This window comes from Diachasma alloeum, unplaced genomic scaffold (assembly GCF_001412515.2).
Source record: "Diachasma alloeum isolate Michigan unplaced genomic scaffold, Dall2.0 Dall_scaffold_00211, whole genome shotgun sequence".
Classification (NCBI taxonomy): Eukaryota; Metazoa; Arthropoda; class Insecta; order Hymenoptera; family Braconidae; genus Diachasma; species Diachasma alloeum.
The window spans coordinates 350,873-366,195 of record NW_021680376.1 but is presented as its reverse complement, the minus strand read 5'-3'; the positions used below and the strand labels follow the sequence as shown (position 1 = coordinate 366,195).

The window sequence follows — 15,323 nt, the reverse complement described above, 5'->3', positions numbered from 1 at the left end:
TTTCCGTCTAAAAACTTGAAATTTCATAATCATTTTTCCCCTAAATCGGATTCAATATCACTCTCATGAGAATTACTGCCACATTTTCCATGAAATTCCGGAAAATTTCTAACGATGTAATTCGCCATTAATGCCGAAGCACCAGAATTACGAAAATAACTAGCCTTACTCGGCTATTACAGGTATAAAACAGCAGTTACGAGGTGCTGGGGATGTTATCACGCACCAGTGTCTGTGGACATTCAGGCAGTAGTTTAGATCAACTTAGTTAAGTTGGACAACTCATACGAGTAGCATCGACAGCAGGGATGGGAAATGACGTCACGTTTTAAAATCCGTCAGGCCAAAAAACAATGACCGTAAGGTCAAGTTTTCTCGGGCCATAATTTCATACATTCCGGACTGAGAGGAAAAATTAGTTCTGCCAAAAAAGAAAGTTTCCACCAAAACATGATAACTTTCGTAGTGGTAATTGCTCTCGTGAGACATTTATATCTCTTTCGGGTAAATACATAAGGATTGTCGTACAACAGATTATATTTTTCTCACCAACAGTTCGAATTTTTCCAGGGATATTTCTGATAGTCAAGACAATAATTGAATTTTTGGGAAAAATGTTAAATTTCCTTCTATCAAATTGGTTAATTTCCCTCAAGTAAATCTGTTCCAGTCCATCAAATATTCTCACGTGGAACACATAGTTTTTCGGCAGAGCAAATTTTTTCTCTCGGTGCCTATTATTCCTAAATTCCCCGGATTTTTTCAATGAATATCTCGGAATCTAAGGGATATAGCAAAATTGTTGTTATGACCTTTTTTGTAGAGCCGATTGAGTGCTACAGCAAATGTAATTATGAAAATTTCGCTATCTCCCTTAGATTCGGAAATATTCCTCAAAAACTCAACTGGGAGATAAGTCGACTTAAACCGCTTCACCACTTAGCTACTGAATTGAATTGAAAATTAACAATTTCCAACGATTTTTCCCAAAAATTTTGAATTTTCAAATGCGAATTTTCAAATTCGTCAAAATCCCAGTAAAATTACGTGATAAAAATTTAATTCAAAAATTTTCAACAGTGTGAACGAAATATCGACTTTGAGAAAAAATTCTCACATTTGAATGTGGAATATTTCCCCGGAAATCCTCGCTCTTTGTTAAATTTTCACGCAAAGATGAGAATATATATTTTAACGCGGTTAGGAGAATCTAGCTAGTTCCGTAGTGGTTCTGACGCATTAATATTAAACCTACGTCTGGTTTCCGCCCCGTGAAAGCCGCGCTTTTCCCCCATTTTTTGTAAATTAAGTTCATCTTTATATGAGAATATGCTTTGTTCTTCCGAGCTTTTGTACACATATTTCTACGGTTTTTTTCAAACTTCGTAGAACCTCTCTATGTGGACACAGGGTCTGCAGTGTGGGAGTATTTTTTTCACCTCAGACGAAACGAAAAAATGAATCTCTGGAAGGTCGCGGTACGTGGCATGTAGTCCTCTCCGCCTTTTCCATCCAACTGTACCGCAATGCTCGAAGTTTCAGTCGGAGGGTCGTTGGAATAATGTACAAAGGCCTTTGGACGCGCTCATTCCGACTGCTCAAGTTATTGATACAGGTTCAATACACACACGCGCGTATAATCAATGTCGCGGCCAGATGTGAATTTCACCCCATGGATTTTCGGAACAGTGAAATTAAAATTCCATTCTTTGCATAATCCTCACGGTATTCCATATAAAATGTATTGAATCTTTTAATTCAACCTCAGAATCTGTACGAATGTCAACAAGTATGCGCAGAAAATCTAGGTCAGGAGCACTCTCTTCCTCTCCGGGTTCCGGACCCCCTCTTTTTCAATCGTTTAAGTTTGAAATCAGGACGACGGCCTATTTCGCGATCATCTGGGGGTGGAATTATTCAGTTTTTTTGGAACAAGAATGGAAATTTATACGAAGTTTTTCAACGTTTCGACTTAAATTTCAGGGGATTTCTGGGAGGATGTATTTTTAATTTAATTCAATGATTCATTGAATTCAACATTGCACAGACTTTAATTTTTGACTTTTTTCTGAATATTGGTTTCAAAATAATTTTTTTCAACAACAGATGATGCAATCAATTGGGAACGTTGGAAGGAATATTTTAAGTCACAATTGGATTCATTTGAACAATTATTTTTTCAGTTAAAACAGCACATTTGAACATCTGAAACCAAAATTAGTTATCCTGACACAAAAAATTGTAAATTTCGAATTTGAAAATTGCTTTAGTGACAGAATGGAATTTCTATGACGATGTATTTTCAATTGAACCCAATGATTCATTGAATTAAAACTTGATCAATGATTAATCGAGTTAAAATTGTTTACCTTTCCCTGAATATTGTGTTCAAAATAATTTTTTTCAACAATAATGCAATCAATCTCATGATCAAATCACAATTGAATTCGTTTAACCAATAATTCAATTTTCCAATTTTTTAGTCTCACCCTTCCCCTTCGCCACATTCTATTAATCAACAATAAAATTAAATAATTTCTCTTGCCAACATTTTCCAAAAATTCAAACATTTTTAAAAGCCCCCAACTGATAAATTCCAGATGAAAAGCAATTTTTCATCGTCGAGTTGAATGAAAATTTCCCCTCGCATTGTCATCCTCTCGTCCCCTCCCAAAAACAATAAGATCGAAATTCAACACACCGTACACCACGGACGTACTACGGCATCATTCATGATTCATTCATGAGCAAAATCAAGCCCACCACACGAGATATTCATTCCTCCTCCTTCTCTCTCTCTCTCTCTCAACATCAACCTGAAATTTTCATGAGCAAAAATGCCGCTGTTACCGAAATGTTAAACTAAAATTTGATGTATTGTTTAGTACACTACACCTGTATGTAGTGGAGTGGTGATCAGAAGGCGATGATAGATGGCGGATAATAAATAAGTGCCAAGAGGAAGAGAAGAGAATACCGTTTTGAAGAAGAGAAGTTGTTTAACCAACGGGAGTGGAAGAATTTCGTCGGATCGATGTCGTCTTCCTTCGATTCTGGAATATTGCTGAGCGAGGGTGGCTACGCGACATCCTCCCTGGATGTAGATTCCCCAACGCGGGGCTACGCAGGTACGTAAAATCCTTCGTGGATAATGGGCGGAGAGAACATTCAAGTGCATTTTAATCGCGTGACACTTCCCAACGCCAGAAATAAAAAATCCCAAATCCCGCGGCGAATTTCATTATGAAAAGTCCCCGTTAAGCACTGGGTGCGACTAATTGGAGGGTCAGTTCCAATTTCGTGCGGGAGTTGATTAATTTCCTTTAAATTGGCGGAGGGAACGGGCACGCACACTGACCGTTCGCAATTGGCCAGACTTCGTACACGAAAATGAACAGAAAAAAACCCTTTCAGACTTATTTTCACTGAAAAATCTGGGCAGAAGTGAGTAACGAATTTACTTCATGCTTCAACAGCACTAACAGAGTTGTGCCATTAAATGTTTCACGTGAAAGAAAATTGAGTTACGGAAACAGGAGACCGCGTTGCACTTTGTACAACAGCGTTTCCGTTGCCTACGGGTTTTGGGAAAAATTTCATAAAGTGAAAGCGATGAGGTGTTCCCTGAATTTTAAAATCATTTAGTGTCTAGTTGAAGACCGCGGGAAATGCCCTCGGATATTCTATTTAATTCGGTATGGGAGCTCTGTTTGTTCGATGTAGCCTCATTCCCCGGGAAAAACTGGAGATTAAAATGAGTTCGGGGGATGAAACTATCATTCGGCGATTAAAGAGCAATTGAAAAGTCATGGGAAATGCTCACAAACAAATGGTTATCGAGTCCTTTGAGGGAGCTTCTCTTATTACCAATCCACCGGCTGGCTGGTAAATTGAAATTGAATTTTCTGGATGTTTGAGATGGCATATCAAACGAGAATAATCTCGCGAATCTGATACATCGGAACACGTGCCAACCCGTGTGGCTATTGATCCGCGCCCTGATGAGACTAATTACTCGCTTCTCCATTGTGGAAGATGCAGTAATTATTGTCAGAACGTGTTACGCATTTTTTTCCGGTGTAATTTATCGGGTTATAGAGGACGTGTGGAAATGTGTGGCACCGAGTAGTTTATTTATTTCACGGGTTTCGATAAATTAATTTCCTCGCTGCCGTCGATTCATCTCCGCCGGACCTGCCTCATGTATCGAATTACCGGGGCGATACAGCTGGCTGGAAATTCAACGGAAGAGTTCAGGCTTTTGCACGATTTTTCGGAAATGCAGATGCAGAAGATTTTGCGTTTTTTAACACATTGAATCGAGTTTAGGGAAATATGGTTAGGAAATTTCAAGTTTTAAGTGGAATTCACGGAAATTCATGAGTTTTTAGTGGAACAGGAATATTCAGGAACAAAATGACATGAATTTTTAATTTTTCCCTGAATTTTCCTGATTTTTCGGAATTTTCACAGAATAATTGAACTGAAAAATGAAATATTTTATTGATTTCCAGAACATTTGAGCGGAAAATCAATGGAACTTTTCATTTTTCAATGACAAGATTCCCTGAAATTTCAGTGGAACTTGAACACGATAAAAATTTCCGGAATTTGGCACGAAAAATTCAGAAGAAAATTTTTAACAGTAAAGTTGAGTTGAGGCATTCAAAAATCTCAAATTAAGATCTTTGAAAATTAAAAAAAGGACTTATTTTCTTCGGTGTAAGCAGAAATAATGTCTCAAATGTGTTGACTTAGATTTCAAAAAATTATGAAAATGTCTTACCAATCAAACGCCTTAAATTAAAATCATAACAAAGTCAACCAACGCGACACATTTTTCGAGACGTTCTGATAACAGTAATTCTCACATCGCAATCAACAGATGCTCAACAGACTTCTCCTCCACTCGAGCGTATCCTCGCTAAATGCTAATCTCAATCATGTAAATAGTCCCATCTCAGTGCAACATCAACTTACAGCTTTATTTGAAATAGTACTCGAGGTAGCACTCCATCCGAACGTTTCCGCTGAATCGGCGAATTTATTCCAATACGAAAATTCCTCTTCCAGTAATTAAACTTTCGAGAATAGTCTCAATGCCATCTCGAGCTCCAGTTTCTTGGAATCAGTGACAAAAACGTTTCGCCATGTGCTTGAACAGGAGAATCAAATGCTTCTAAATTTCTGCCTGAGATAGCAATTGAATATCGATCTCCTCAATCACCCCCGTCCGATCGAATAAACATTGGAAAAATGAGATAGAAACGGCACGATAGAAAGCAAATAAGAGTGAATAGGGGACTAGAAAGGTAGTGGGAAATAATCTATAAAGCCCCTCTTGCAGAAGCACTCATCGGTGTCCTGCTAAGAGATTGATGTACGGTTTGAAAAAGCCGGGGTGAGGGAGATAGAAGTGGTAGACAAGGTGGAGGTAATGAAATTCCCTCATACACTAATCGACAAAATTCCCTGATGCGATAAGGTACGTTGGGTAGGGGCAGATGGGGAGCAGTGGGAAATTATGATTAATCATAGGCCTGAATTTATGAAGGCTGGAACAAAAATGTGGAGTTCCTGGAGAGGAACGAAGTGGCGCGTTCTTCCTCTTGCCAAATCTGGTCTGGAGTTCTGGTCAATCGTGAATTAATATCCAGATCTGCATTCATGTTCAGACATGATGAGGTCATGTCCATCCCTAAATATTGATCTCTGTTTGCTCCTACAAGAGATAATCGCGTGCAAGTCAATTCTTCGGACTCTAACTTCGTTAGAGCAAGTTCCTCTGGCGAAACATGCGGTAACTCACGGTCACTCGGTTTTCGAGGGATTACAGCTCTTAGAAGTTTACCGGATGATAACGTTAGTGTGGAATTCAAGATAAACTCGCGATTGGTGGAGCATGTTACGGGTTACGTCACGAATTGCCTCAGGACTGTTACAAATTGAAATTCCGAATTTTCTGTCTTGGAAAATCTCGTCTCGTCTCGTCCAGAGTTCTGTCCAAACTTGACGTGATGAGGTAATGTCCAGTCTTAAATATTGATCTCTGTTTGCTCCTACAAGAGATAATCGCGTGCAAGTCAATTCTTCGGACTCTAACTTCGTTAGAGCAAGTTCCTGTGGCGAAACATGCGCTAACTCACGGTCACTTGGTTTTCGAGGGATTACAGCTCTCAGAAGTTTACCGGATGATAACGTTAGTGTGGAATTCAAGATAAACTCGCAATTGGTGGAGCATGTTACGGGCTACATCACGATTCGCCACGAGATTGTTACAATTTTCTTGTGGCCCATTTATCCGCAACGCTTATCCCGGAATATTTTGTCATGTTCTGCTCTTTACACAGCTCGTAATACCCCTACAGAGCCGTACTATATATCAAAGACTCATCATGAGATGTACACGACACGTGAAATACGTTTTGAGATTTACATAGATGGGTAGGACCCTCTCCCCGATGAAATTCACTCGCCGAAAAAACCATTTGCATTATGAAGGAGAAATCTCTCCGCACGCTCGCAGCGTGCATTTCAATCTCGACGAGAGAGCGACGGTAGTTTCCAGGAATATTGATCTTTCCAACTTGTTGCACTAGACTGGGCTGGCTTGCTTGTAAAGTTATACATGATCCTCGTGTGCCTCAGACCAAACTCCCTGTGTGCGGATGATTTTACCAGATTGCTGTCAAGTTTGATACGTTTATGCAAATAAGATGGAGAGGATTTCACTGATCCTATTTGAAACTATGAAACTATCGGTTTATAATAGCAACTTTATCTTGTCGTGTCGCACTTGTCGATTTTGGTGTACGGCAACGTGCGGAAAAAATTTTTGTAGGAGAACTTAGTGGATCCGAAATTCAAGAGAATTTTCTGAACAGGAAGTGGAACAGCTTTATTTGAGGGAAATTAACGGACTCGATAGAAGGAAATTTCATATCTCTCACAAAACTTAAATTTTTGTCGTTTATACCACAGAAAGAACACATTGACGAGCAAAGGATTATTATTATTTTTTTCCCAGAAAAAAATTGTACCCTCGAAATTATCATTTGTTCACTTGATAAAACCGGAGTCGCATATAATGCTCTGTAGATCGAATGTATTTACCCGAAAGACATGCAAATGTCTCACGAGAACAATTACTCCTACAAAAATTATCATGTTTTGTGGACACTGTTCTTTTTGTCGACAAGTTAATTAATTCAACACGACAAGTGCAGTAATAAAAATAATATCTAATAATTATCCTAGTTCATCAGGATTAAAAAACAGCTCATTCCAGCTGCCCATTGAGTTCCAGGTAATCCCCTCAGTCATTAAAACCTGAGGACGGAAAATAGAGTGGAATATTTTTTTATAATTCAAATTTCCAGTTTCCACGTCTTTCAGCGAAATTATGTCCTCCCGTCCAATAACATTTTCCTTTGCGCGGGCTACGTCAAACAGCAATTAGCGGTCGCCCTAATGTGATTCTCCCCTCCCGCTGGCGCCCCGTAACTTCATCAGAATCTACTCCATAATGGTAATGCAATATGAGGAAAATTTCGGAATTACACGAAGTTTATTTATTCAATACTACGGCGGTTAATGCGATAAAGGCAACAGATACCGACCGCAGAGTTAATCCGATTGTATCAATTTTACAGCGGTTTTCCGTAAACAAGGGTAGAATTGAAAGAGACGGACGAATGCAGATGCGAGTGCTACTGCGAACCATTCATGACATGAAATTTGGGGGAGGGAGGGGGCTCGATCGCCGAGCGTTTGCTCCCAAATTTTGGGCGTTGGTAGGGGGAGGGGAAGGGGGGGGGTAGTACTACACGGGTGGGACGAACTAATTGTTTATGGATACAGGAAAAAAACAGAAGCTTTATTCTGAGAGCTGTGACATCAAATTGAAACTTGCGAAAGTCTCAAATTGAGATTTTTTAATGGGGCGAATGGAGACTTTCTGAAATCTCAAATCGAGACACCCCTTAAGGGTATCCATGTATTTTTTAGAGTTTAGTACAGACCACCCGGTAGATTGAACAATTTTCAATCATCAAATTTGTCGATTGAATTGCGTGAGAAAAATTTGGTAAAAGTCATGAATATTCAGCGTTATTCAAATACGTTTTACATGGAATTATTGGTTTTTAATATTCGTTGTTTATAAATGAATAATTGAAATTGGTTAAACTTTCGGAAACCTTTTTTTTTGGACATGAAATCGATTTCTGGTGTAACTCGGAATATGAATATATTTTTTACGATTTCGGACAAATGATTTTTCTGGGGGAAGTTGATTATTTCTAAATTATTGATAAAAAATGCTCGTAATTTTCAAAATCTAAGACTTTTAAAATATTATTTTATGACCTTTGAAATCTTGAAATGAGGTATTATTTTTTTGGATTTGTTCTTAGAGAGACGCTCCAATAAAAAAAATCGGCGGAATTTTTAATTTTTTTTTGCGGAGTTTATTCTTCTTTGGTCTCTACATTGCCAACGCTGTCGGTAAATTATCCCATGTAGTTAATTATTAGCTCACAGTAAGACAGTCGATACCCAGTGAATGCACAACGGTGAATATTCCTCATGTGGGTGAAGTTGTAATTGTTTAAATCAACAAAATTTTGGAACGTTAATACCAATATTTAAGCGACGGGCTATTCAGAACTCTCAAAAGTATGTGGAAAAAGTGAAAACTGAAAAAAAAAATTTTTCACCGGGGGCCAAAGTGTCAGATCTTGGATTTTTCCAGTGGGAAATTCGACTTTCGCCAAAATCAAATTTTTTAGCCGGGTGAACGTTGATTCCAACTATTTAAGCGACGGGCTATTCAGAACTCTCAAAAGTATGTGGAAAAAGTGAAAACTGAAAAAAAAAATTTTTCACCGGGGGCCAAAGTGTCAGATCTTGGATTTTTCCAGGGGGAAAGTCAACTTTCGCCAAAATCGAATTTTTTAGCCGGGTGAACGTTGATTGCGCCACTTTTGTACACGCGAAAAAGGCGATGACTGTAAAATAATACCCAAAAAGGAAGAAGTTAGTCGTGTCTACAGAAAAAATAACCAATCAACTGAATACAACCTTCTCCGAAATAATTTGTCACGTAATAGGGGCAATTGTGTGGGCTAGATGTTGTCTGTGCTTTCTGCTACGAAATATGTGTCATAATTAACGACGTCGTGCCAACGATATTGATTTTAGCAAAAAAAGTGTCAGCTGATAATTATTAACACGCAATAGTTTTGGTGGGCGTAACGCGTTTGACGATGTTTTTTCTGTCAGTGTAACTCACCCGAAAAAGAGAGAAGATGAAGCGCTGGCTTTTGGTGGCAAATAATCTAATAATATGATTAACTACAATGACAAATATTAGTGAAAAAACAAAATGTGTCTTTTACAGGTCGGCCAGCCCTTTGCCATGCGATGTCGTTGCAGAGCCCTCGGCTTCGACACTACAGGTCGAATAAACTTTCGAAAATAATTTTGATTGAATAAATGAGAGTGACCAATAGTCTAATGCGCCGATGCTCGATTTTCCACGCACCTCAAGTTGAAACTGTTAATTATATCGCCAACCCGTCATACCGGATATTAAAAAACCGTTGAACAACTGAGGAAATGGGAAATAGGCATCGAATGATTGGCGCCAAGTGCCGTATATGAGTGATTTTCACGAATATGATGGCGCGATATATAATTGTTGAAGCATTTCCTGAAAACCTATCATGTTCTGCAGAAGATCACCCACATATGAGTATCAAAACAGAATTTTGTTTTGATGAAAATTTTTTTCCTGAAATGAAAATTATTATACATTCTCTTCCTCGTTCTGGTTATCTGCCCATTTCAGAGTTCTCTGCCTTAATGCTTTGGAATGATGCTCATCGATTCTCGCGATGCATCGCAAATATACCAATTACCTACACTATTTTTACAATTCTCGATATAATACCGGTCATTATAATTCTGTTGCTTGAATGCCAACTTCGCAGTGTAGAATATTGTACAATCTCTCAGTGGAGTCATACTGATAATTTATGAGCTTGTTGAACTCCCTTCATTTTCCCGTGTAACACTTGGTAATCCTTCTGCATGGGCCTGATTTTTCACACCATTGATCGTCTCTGAATGTGCACATCTTTGCAATTCTCATCTACAGATTCTGTAGAAATGAAAATCTGAAGCTGTTTGAGTGCCCTGTTAAGGCATTGCCTTGGAGCTCCTGATGAAAATGGTTTGCTTGTCCGTCATTGCAGGACTATGACAGCCATCTGCTTCGTTTGCAATCTGCCAATTCTGAGCCACCAAGTTGGCTTGGTGTGGCAGGGCGGCAATGGGTGGGATGATCTTGTTAGGGAACAGGTCGAGGAGTCGACGCTCAAACAACGGCTGGGTAAGATTCAACGGAAATTTATCGATGACTCGTGTTACGTTCGAAGATTTATTTATAAATATTATTCTCGAATTGGTGATTGTTCACCTGTATTTTTTTGGGACTTTACTGTCGTCACATATTTTTGATTACCTCAACGTTGGCAGCCAACATTGCCCCAACGTTAAATTTTTTTTACGTTTTCCTGAATATTGGCTTCAAAATAAATTTTTTCAACAACAGATGATCCACTAAATCTCATGATCGTACTTGATCAGAAGTCTAAAAATAGCTCATTCCATTTCCTAAAACCAGGATTAGTTGTCCTGCCACAGAAAAATCGGAAATTTCGGATTTGCCGAATACAATGTTTCCATTTCCTGTAATAAATTAATATTTGGGTAGATCATCGAAAAAACATATTCTCCTCAGGAACTGGCAGGAGAGATTCAGCGGCTCAAATAGGCGCCTCAATTTCCCCGCCAAATGAGATCCAAGAATCTCCCCCAATCAATCAACGCCGGCGAAGATCCAGCTTAGCGGATATCCTGAGGGAATGGGGTGGCGGTGCTGCGAACAAGAGTAAAAGTGCCAACAAACTTTGCCGTAGGGAAACTCTTGCTGACATTGCTAAGTCTCTGCCGTGGTCACGACAACAAACTACGGATACGAGTCACGCGAGTATCAAGAAGCGTCGGGAAAGTTCGGTTGACAGTGGTATAAAGAGTCAGGTCTCCAGTAAATCGAGGAGAGATTCGACAATCAGTGATTTTAAGAATGACTTTGCCAAATTATGGAATAAGCGAGAGATATTCCAGCCGCAACCGCCACCGACGATCATATCGCCGACGCCGAGAAGAGGTGATACGTTTTTTCTTCGTGTAAATTTTTATTTCAAAAATTTCACACTTCAAAACAATTTCCAAGTCATCGTTTCCTTTACTTCGGATAATATTTTTGTTCTCGCAAGGCTCCGGCGAGTCGAAGTACTCTAGGCGAGGCTCCGGCGAGAGCGCCCGTTCCCGAAGAGATTCGGTCGCCGGCAGCGAGAGAAGACACCAATGTCGCCACCACCGCCGCAAACAATCTCAACAGTCCCAAATATCCGTCGACGTCGCATGCATCACTCCCACGAAGTACTACAGAAGCGATCAGAGACCGAGTGCTTCGAGTACAGACAGCGCGGCATCGGCAGCTGTGAGGGACCACCTCGAGGCACAAAGAAGCATGGAAAAGGTCGAGCCAAGGAATCACCTGGCCCTAGACGCGAGACCCGCTCAAGAGATGAAGTCGTCGTCCACCGAGACGAGAAATTTTTTGACGTTAGAGCCAACAGTGAACACCCCCACAATTATAATGTCTTCCGTAACGCCACCAGCTATTTCCCCAGTAGCTGGAAATAGTCTTCCTCTACCTGGTACTTCCACATCAGGGAGTTCCAGTCCTGTGGGCTCTCCCAATCTCAATCACAGTGCACCTCATCCCCTTTCCGCCACCCGAAGGGATTCCACGACTCAGGTGAATTTTCATTCCACTTGCATGAGTTGTATCCTATTTTCCAGGGAATTGGCTCTCAATTTTCGTATAATTTGATTTCGATGTAGTGTTATTATGGCAAGGTGAAAGAAATATCGCCGAATAAAATATCAAGATTGACGAGACAAGCGGCGACAATCGACGAATCACTCTCACCCTCTGGACGACGCGGAAGCCAACCAACTCTGTCACCAGATCCTGATGATGGAGGTACATCAATACACTGCACTGTTGGGAATTTTTTGAAACTTTGTGTGAATTTTTAATGTTGTGAATAAATATTAGATTTTTTTTTTGTTCATTATATTATTTTGAATCCCATTAAATTCAAACTTTAGCGTAAAGAAGGACGCAATTAGCTGTCCGTTCACTTCCAATGGTTCAGCAGATGAGATTCACAGATCGACAATGTTTAATTAGTCAGGCCACAATTTAACTCATTCAGAAAAATTTATATAAAAAATTATAAAAATCCATAATATATTCGTTATATATTATAATTATTATTATTATTATATATTCAATAATAATAATAATAATAATAATAATAATAATAATAATAATAATCATAATATATAATCCATTATTGAATATATATTATAATTATAATATATATTCAATAATGGATTATATATTATGATTATTATTATTATATATTCAATAATAATAATAATAATCATAATATATAATCCATTATTGAATATATATTATAATTATAATATATATTCAATAATGGATTATATATTATGATTATTATTATTATATATTCAATAATAATAATAATAATAATAATAATAATAATAATAATAATAATTTTAATATATTACATATATATTAAATATATAATGGTTTTTTATATAAAAAAAAATATAAAATATATGTTTGATATATTTTTATCATATATTATAAATTTCTTTAATTAATTTTTGATGGGAAAAAAATCACATTAGTCGGATGCAATTGTTGTTCCATTAATGTTTTCATTCAAGGTCGAAAGGCAAGAAGAGACTCATTGAGCCCAGACTCAGCCTCATATCCAAGACGTCGCGACTCCAAGAGCCATCTGAGTCCGGACAGATCGGCTGATAAACGCGACATTAGTCCCATTAGACAAAGAAGACAATCAAGACTCAGACGACAGTCTACCTCCATTGCTGGCAGGCCGGCGAGGTGACGAACATTTCATCCTCAACAGTAATAATTTCGATAAACTATTTTCTTTGTTATTGTAAAATGGGAATGAATTGCTTCCAGATCTCCGGACAGCTCCACCTGTTCGTCCCGAGACCCGAGTCCGTGTGCTCGGGGCCCGGGGAGTCTCCAGCACGCTCCAATAATCCGAAGACAATCAACAACCGAGGAAATCCTCATTGCCCGCGGCTTTCGGCGACAAAGCACAACTGAAGAAATGATCAGATGCCGAAATTTTCGGCGACAGAGCTCTCAAAGTGATGACACAGTAAGCTATCACGATTCCTCGATGTCTTGAGTTATTTTAGGGTGATGTTGTTGATGAAGATGGGGACAATAACTTAAAGTGTCTCATTTATTTTAAAGTGAATGAATGAGACTCTCAAATTAATTTTCGAATAGATTCCGTTGACGACAAGTGGAAAATTGCTTTCGTTGCAACTTAGTCAGACGTTAAATTTTTTTAACTTTCCCTGAATATTGTTTTTAAAATAAATTTATTCAAAAACAATAAATGTATAAATAAATTTATTTTTTATTTATTTTGTAATCATTTTTCTAATAAATTTATTTATTAATAAATAAATAAATATATAAATAAATTTATTTATTTTTAATCATAATTCATTCATTTAAACAATTATTTTTTCAATTATCTAAAAACGATCGGTCACATACACACACACATGGATAGATACATCCGGACATGGTCTGAACATAGCATGTTCGAACTCCTGAAGCCAAAATTAGTTATTCTGACACAAAAAATTGGAAATTTTGGATTTGACGAATACAATGCTTGCATTCGGAAGCAAAAATACTATCCTCTTTCCTTTTTGTAATAATGCATCTCAAAGTAATAAATAAAATAATGCATCTCAATACGGAAATATTTTTTATCAAAAGGTACAAAGATATCGGGGCCGCCGCGACAGTTCAGCTCAAATAACAGATGGAACGTTTGCTACTATGACTGTGGAAACATCAAGCACCTTTTTCGATAGCAGTACTCAAACTGGTGAGTACGACAAGTATTTTATGTTATTTCAATACACATTTAGAATGGGGTGGAAAGAACGAGTTAATTTAATTCTCAAAGAGCATGCGATAAACGTTCTTGGGCTCCGGACATTAATTATAAATTGAATGGCTTTAACGATTACTCATCACGAAAAGAAGGGAACGAAGAATGGGAAGACAGAGAGATCTTCATAATTCCCACCAAAAAAAATGATGCTTTATGTTAGGATTTCTACGGTGAAAAGTATTTCTCGTAGAAAAATAGCTGCACTAGTTGGACATCTTTAAATTGAATTCTAAAAATCTCACTTCAAGACCCTAATTCTCAAAATAAAGCTCATTTTCATCACAAATGTCCCATGAACCTCACCCTCAGTGGACAGCCAGCCCTTCAACCCCTTGGCAATTCCCTCCAATTTTAATCACCAAAAAACAAATACCCACCGTAACACGCGATTCCACCCAAAACTCCCCTCTCAACCCATTGTTTTGAATTTTCCCGGTAGTGTACCATCGGCCAGTGGGTGGCTGATCAAATCTGAGGGTCCTCGCAGGCGCATAGGTGCCTGTTTCCGATACTCACTCGACTGGCCCCCAGGCGTGAAGAGATAGGGATGAACGCGTGCGCGAAATAGCGTTAGTTCATTGAAAACAACGCGGGGGTGCACAACAGTCGATAGATGAGAGTGTCCAAACGTGTGTACTTATAACTTTTCCATCAAAGTCGAAGTAATCGTGCTGATTGTGTACGAGAAGTCCTTCGCGATCCGCGGAACAGCACAATGTTCGCGAGTTGACAGGCGACGTGCGACCGAAAAATTTCCCGCGGGGAAAATTCGACGGTGAAATGAACTCTGCGATAACTAATTATCCCCTGGAAATTTAAGATGTGTTTTTAATAACCGCAGAGGGGCGGGAGGAAGAAGTTAAGTGCAAAGACACGTGGTAGGAGCGAGTGGGGGCCTCAGCGTTGACTGAGAAGTCGCCGAGAGAAAGAAAGCACAACCCATTTTTTCGCAGGACCATTTCGAACAATTAAAAAACTATTTCCATGGTAAAAAAAAGCTGTAGCACGAACCCAAATAGTGAGGATATATTTTTTTATCGAGTCAAAAGAATAATTGGGTAATGAATCCGGATGGGAAGCGATAGGAAATTGTAATCACAACGGATGTCACTCAATTTCCCTCTCCTCATTGTGTGA

At 38.6% G+C, this 15,323-nt stretch overlaps 1 protein-coding gene across 1 annotated transcript in view; it reads left to right on the top strand.

Annotated features, from left to right (window-relative positions):
- LOC107036846 overlaps positions 1 to 15,323 on the top strand; it is a 33,159-nt gene that overhangs the window by 6,606 nt on the left and 11,230 nt on the right. The window contains exons 2-8 of the mRNA XM_029126010.1: positions 10,257 to 10,393; positions 10,805 to 11,251; positions 11,343 to 11,890; positions 11,977 to 12,118; positions 12,898 to 13,078; positions 13,163 to 13,367; positions 14,006 to 14,117. Of these exons, the coding sequence (XP_028981843.1) occupies positions 10,261 to 10,393; positions 10,805 to 11,251; positions 11,343 to 11,890; positions 11,977 to 12,118; positions 12,898 to 13,078; positions 13,163 to 13,367; positions 14,006 to 14,117 (1,768 nt within the window). The 5' untranslated portion in view covers positions 10,257 to 10,260. The remainder of the gene's footprint in view (positions 1 to 10,256; positions 10,394 to 10,804; positions 11,252 to 11,342; positions 11,891 to 11,976; positions 12,119 to 12,897; positions 13,079 to 13,162; positions 13,368 to 14,005; positions 14,118 to 15,323) is intronic.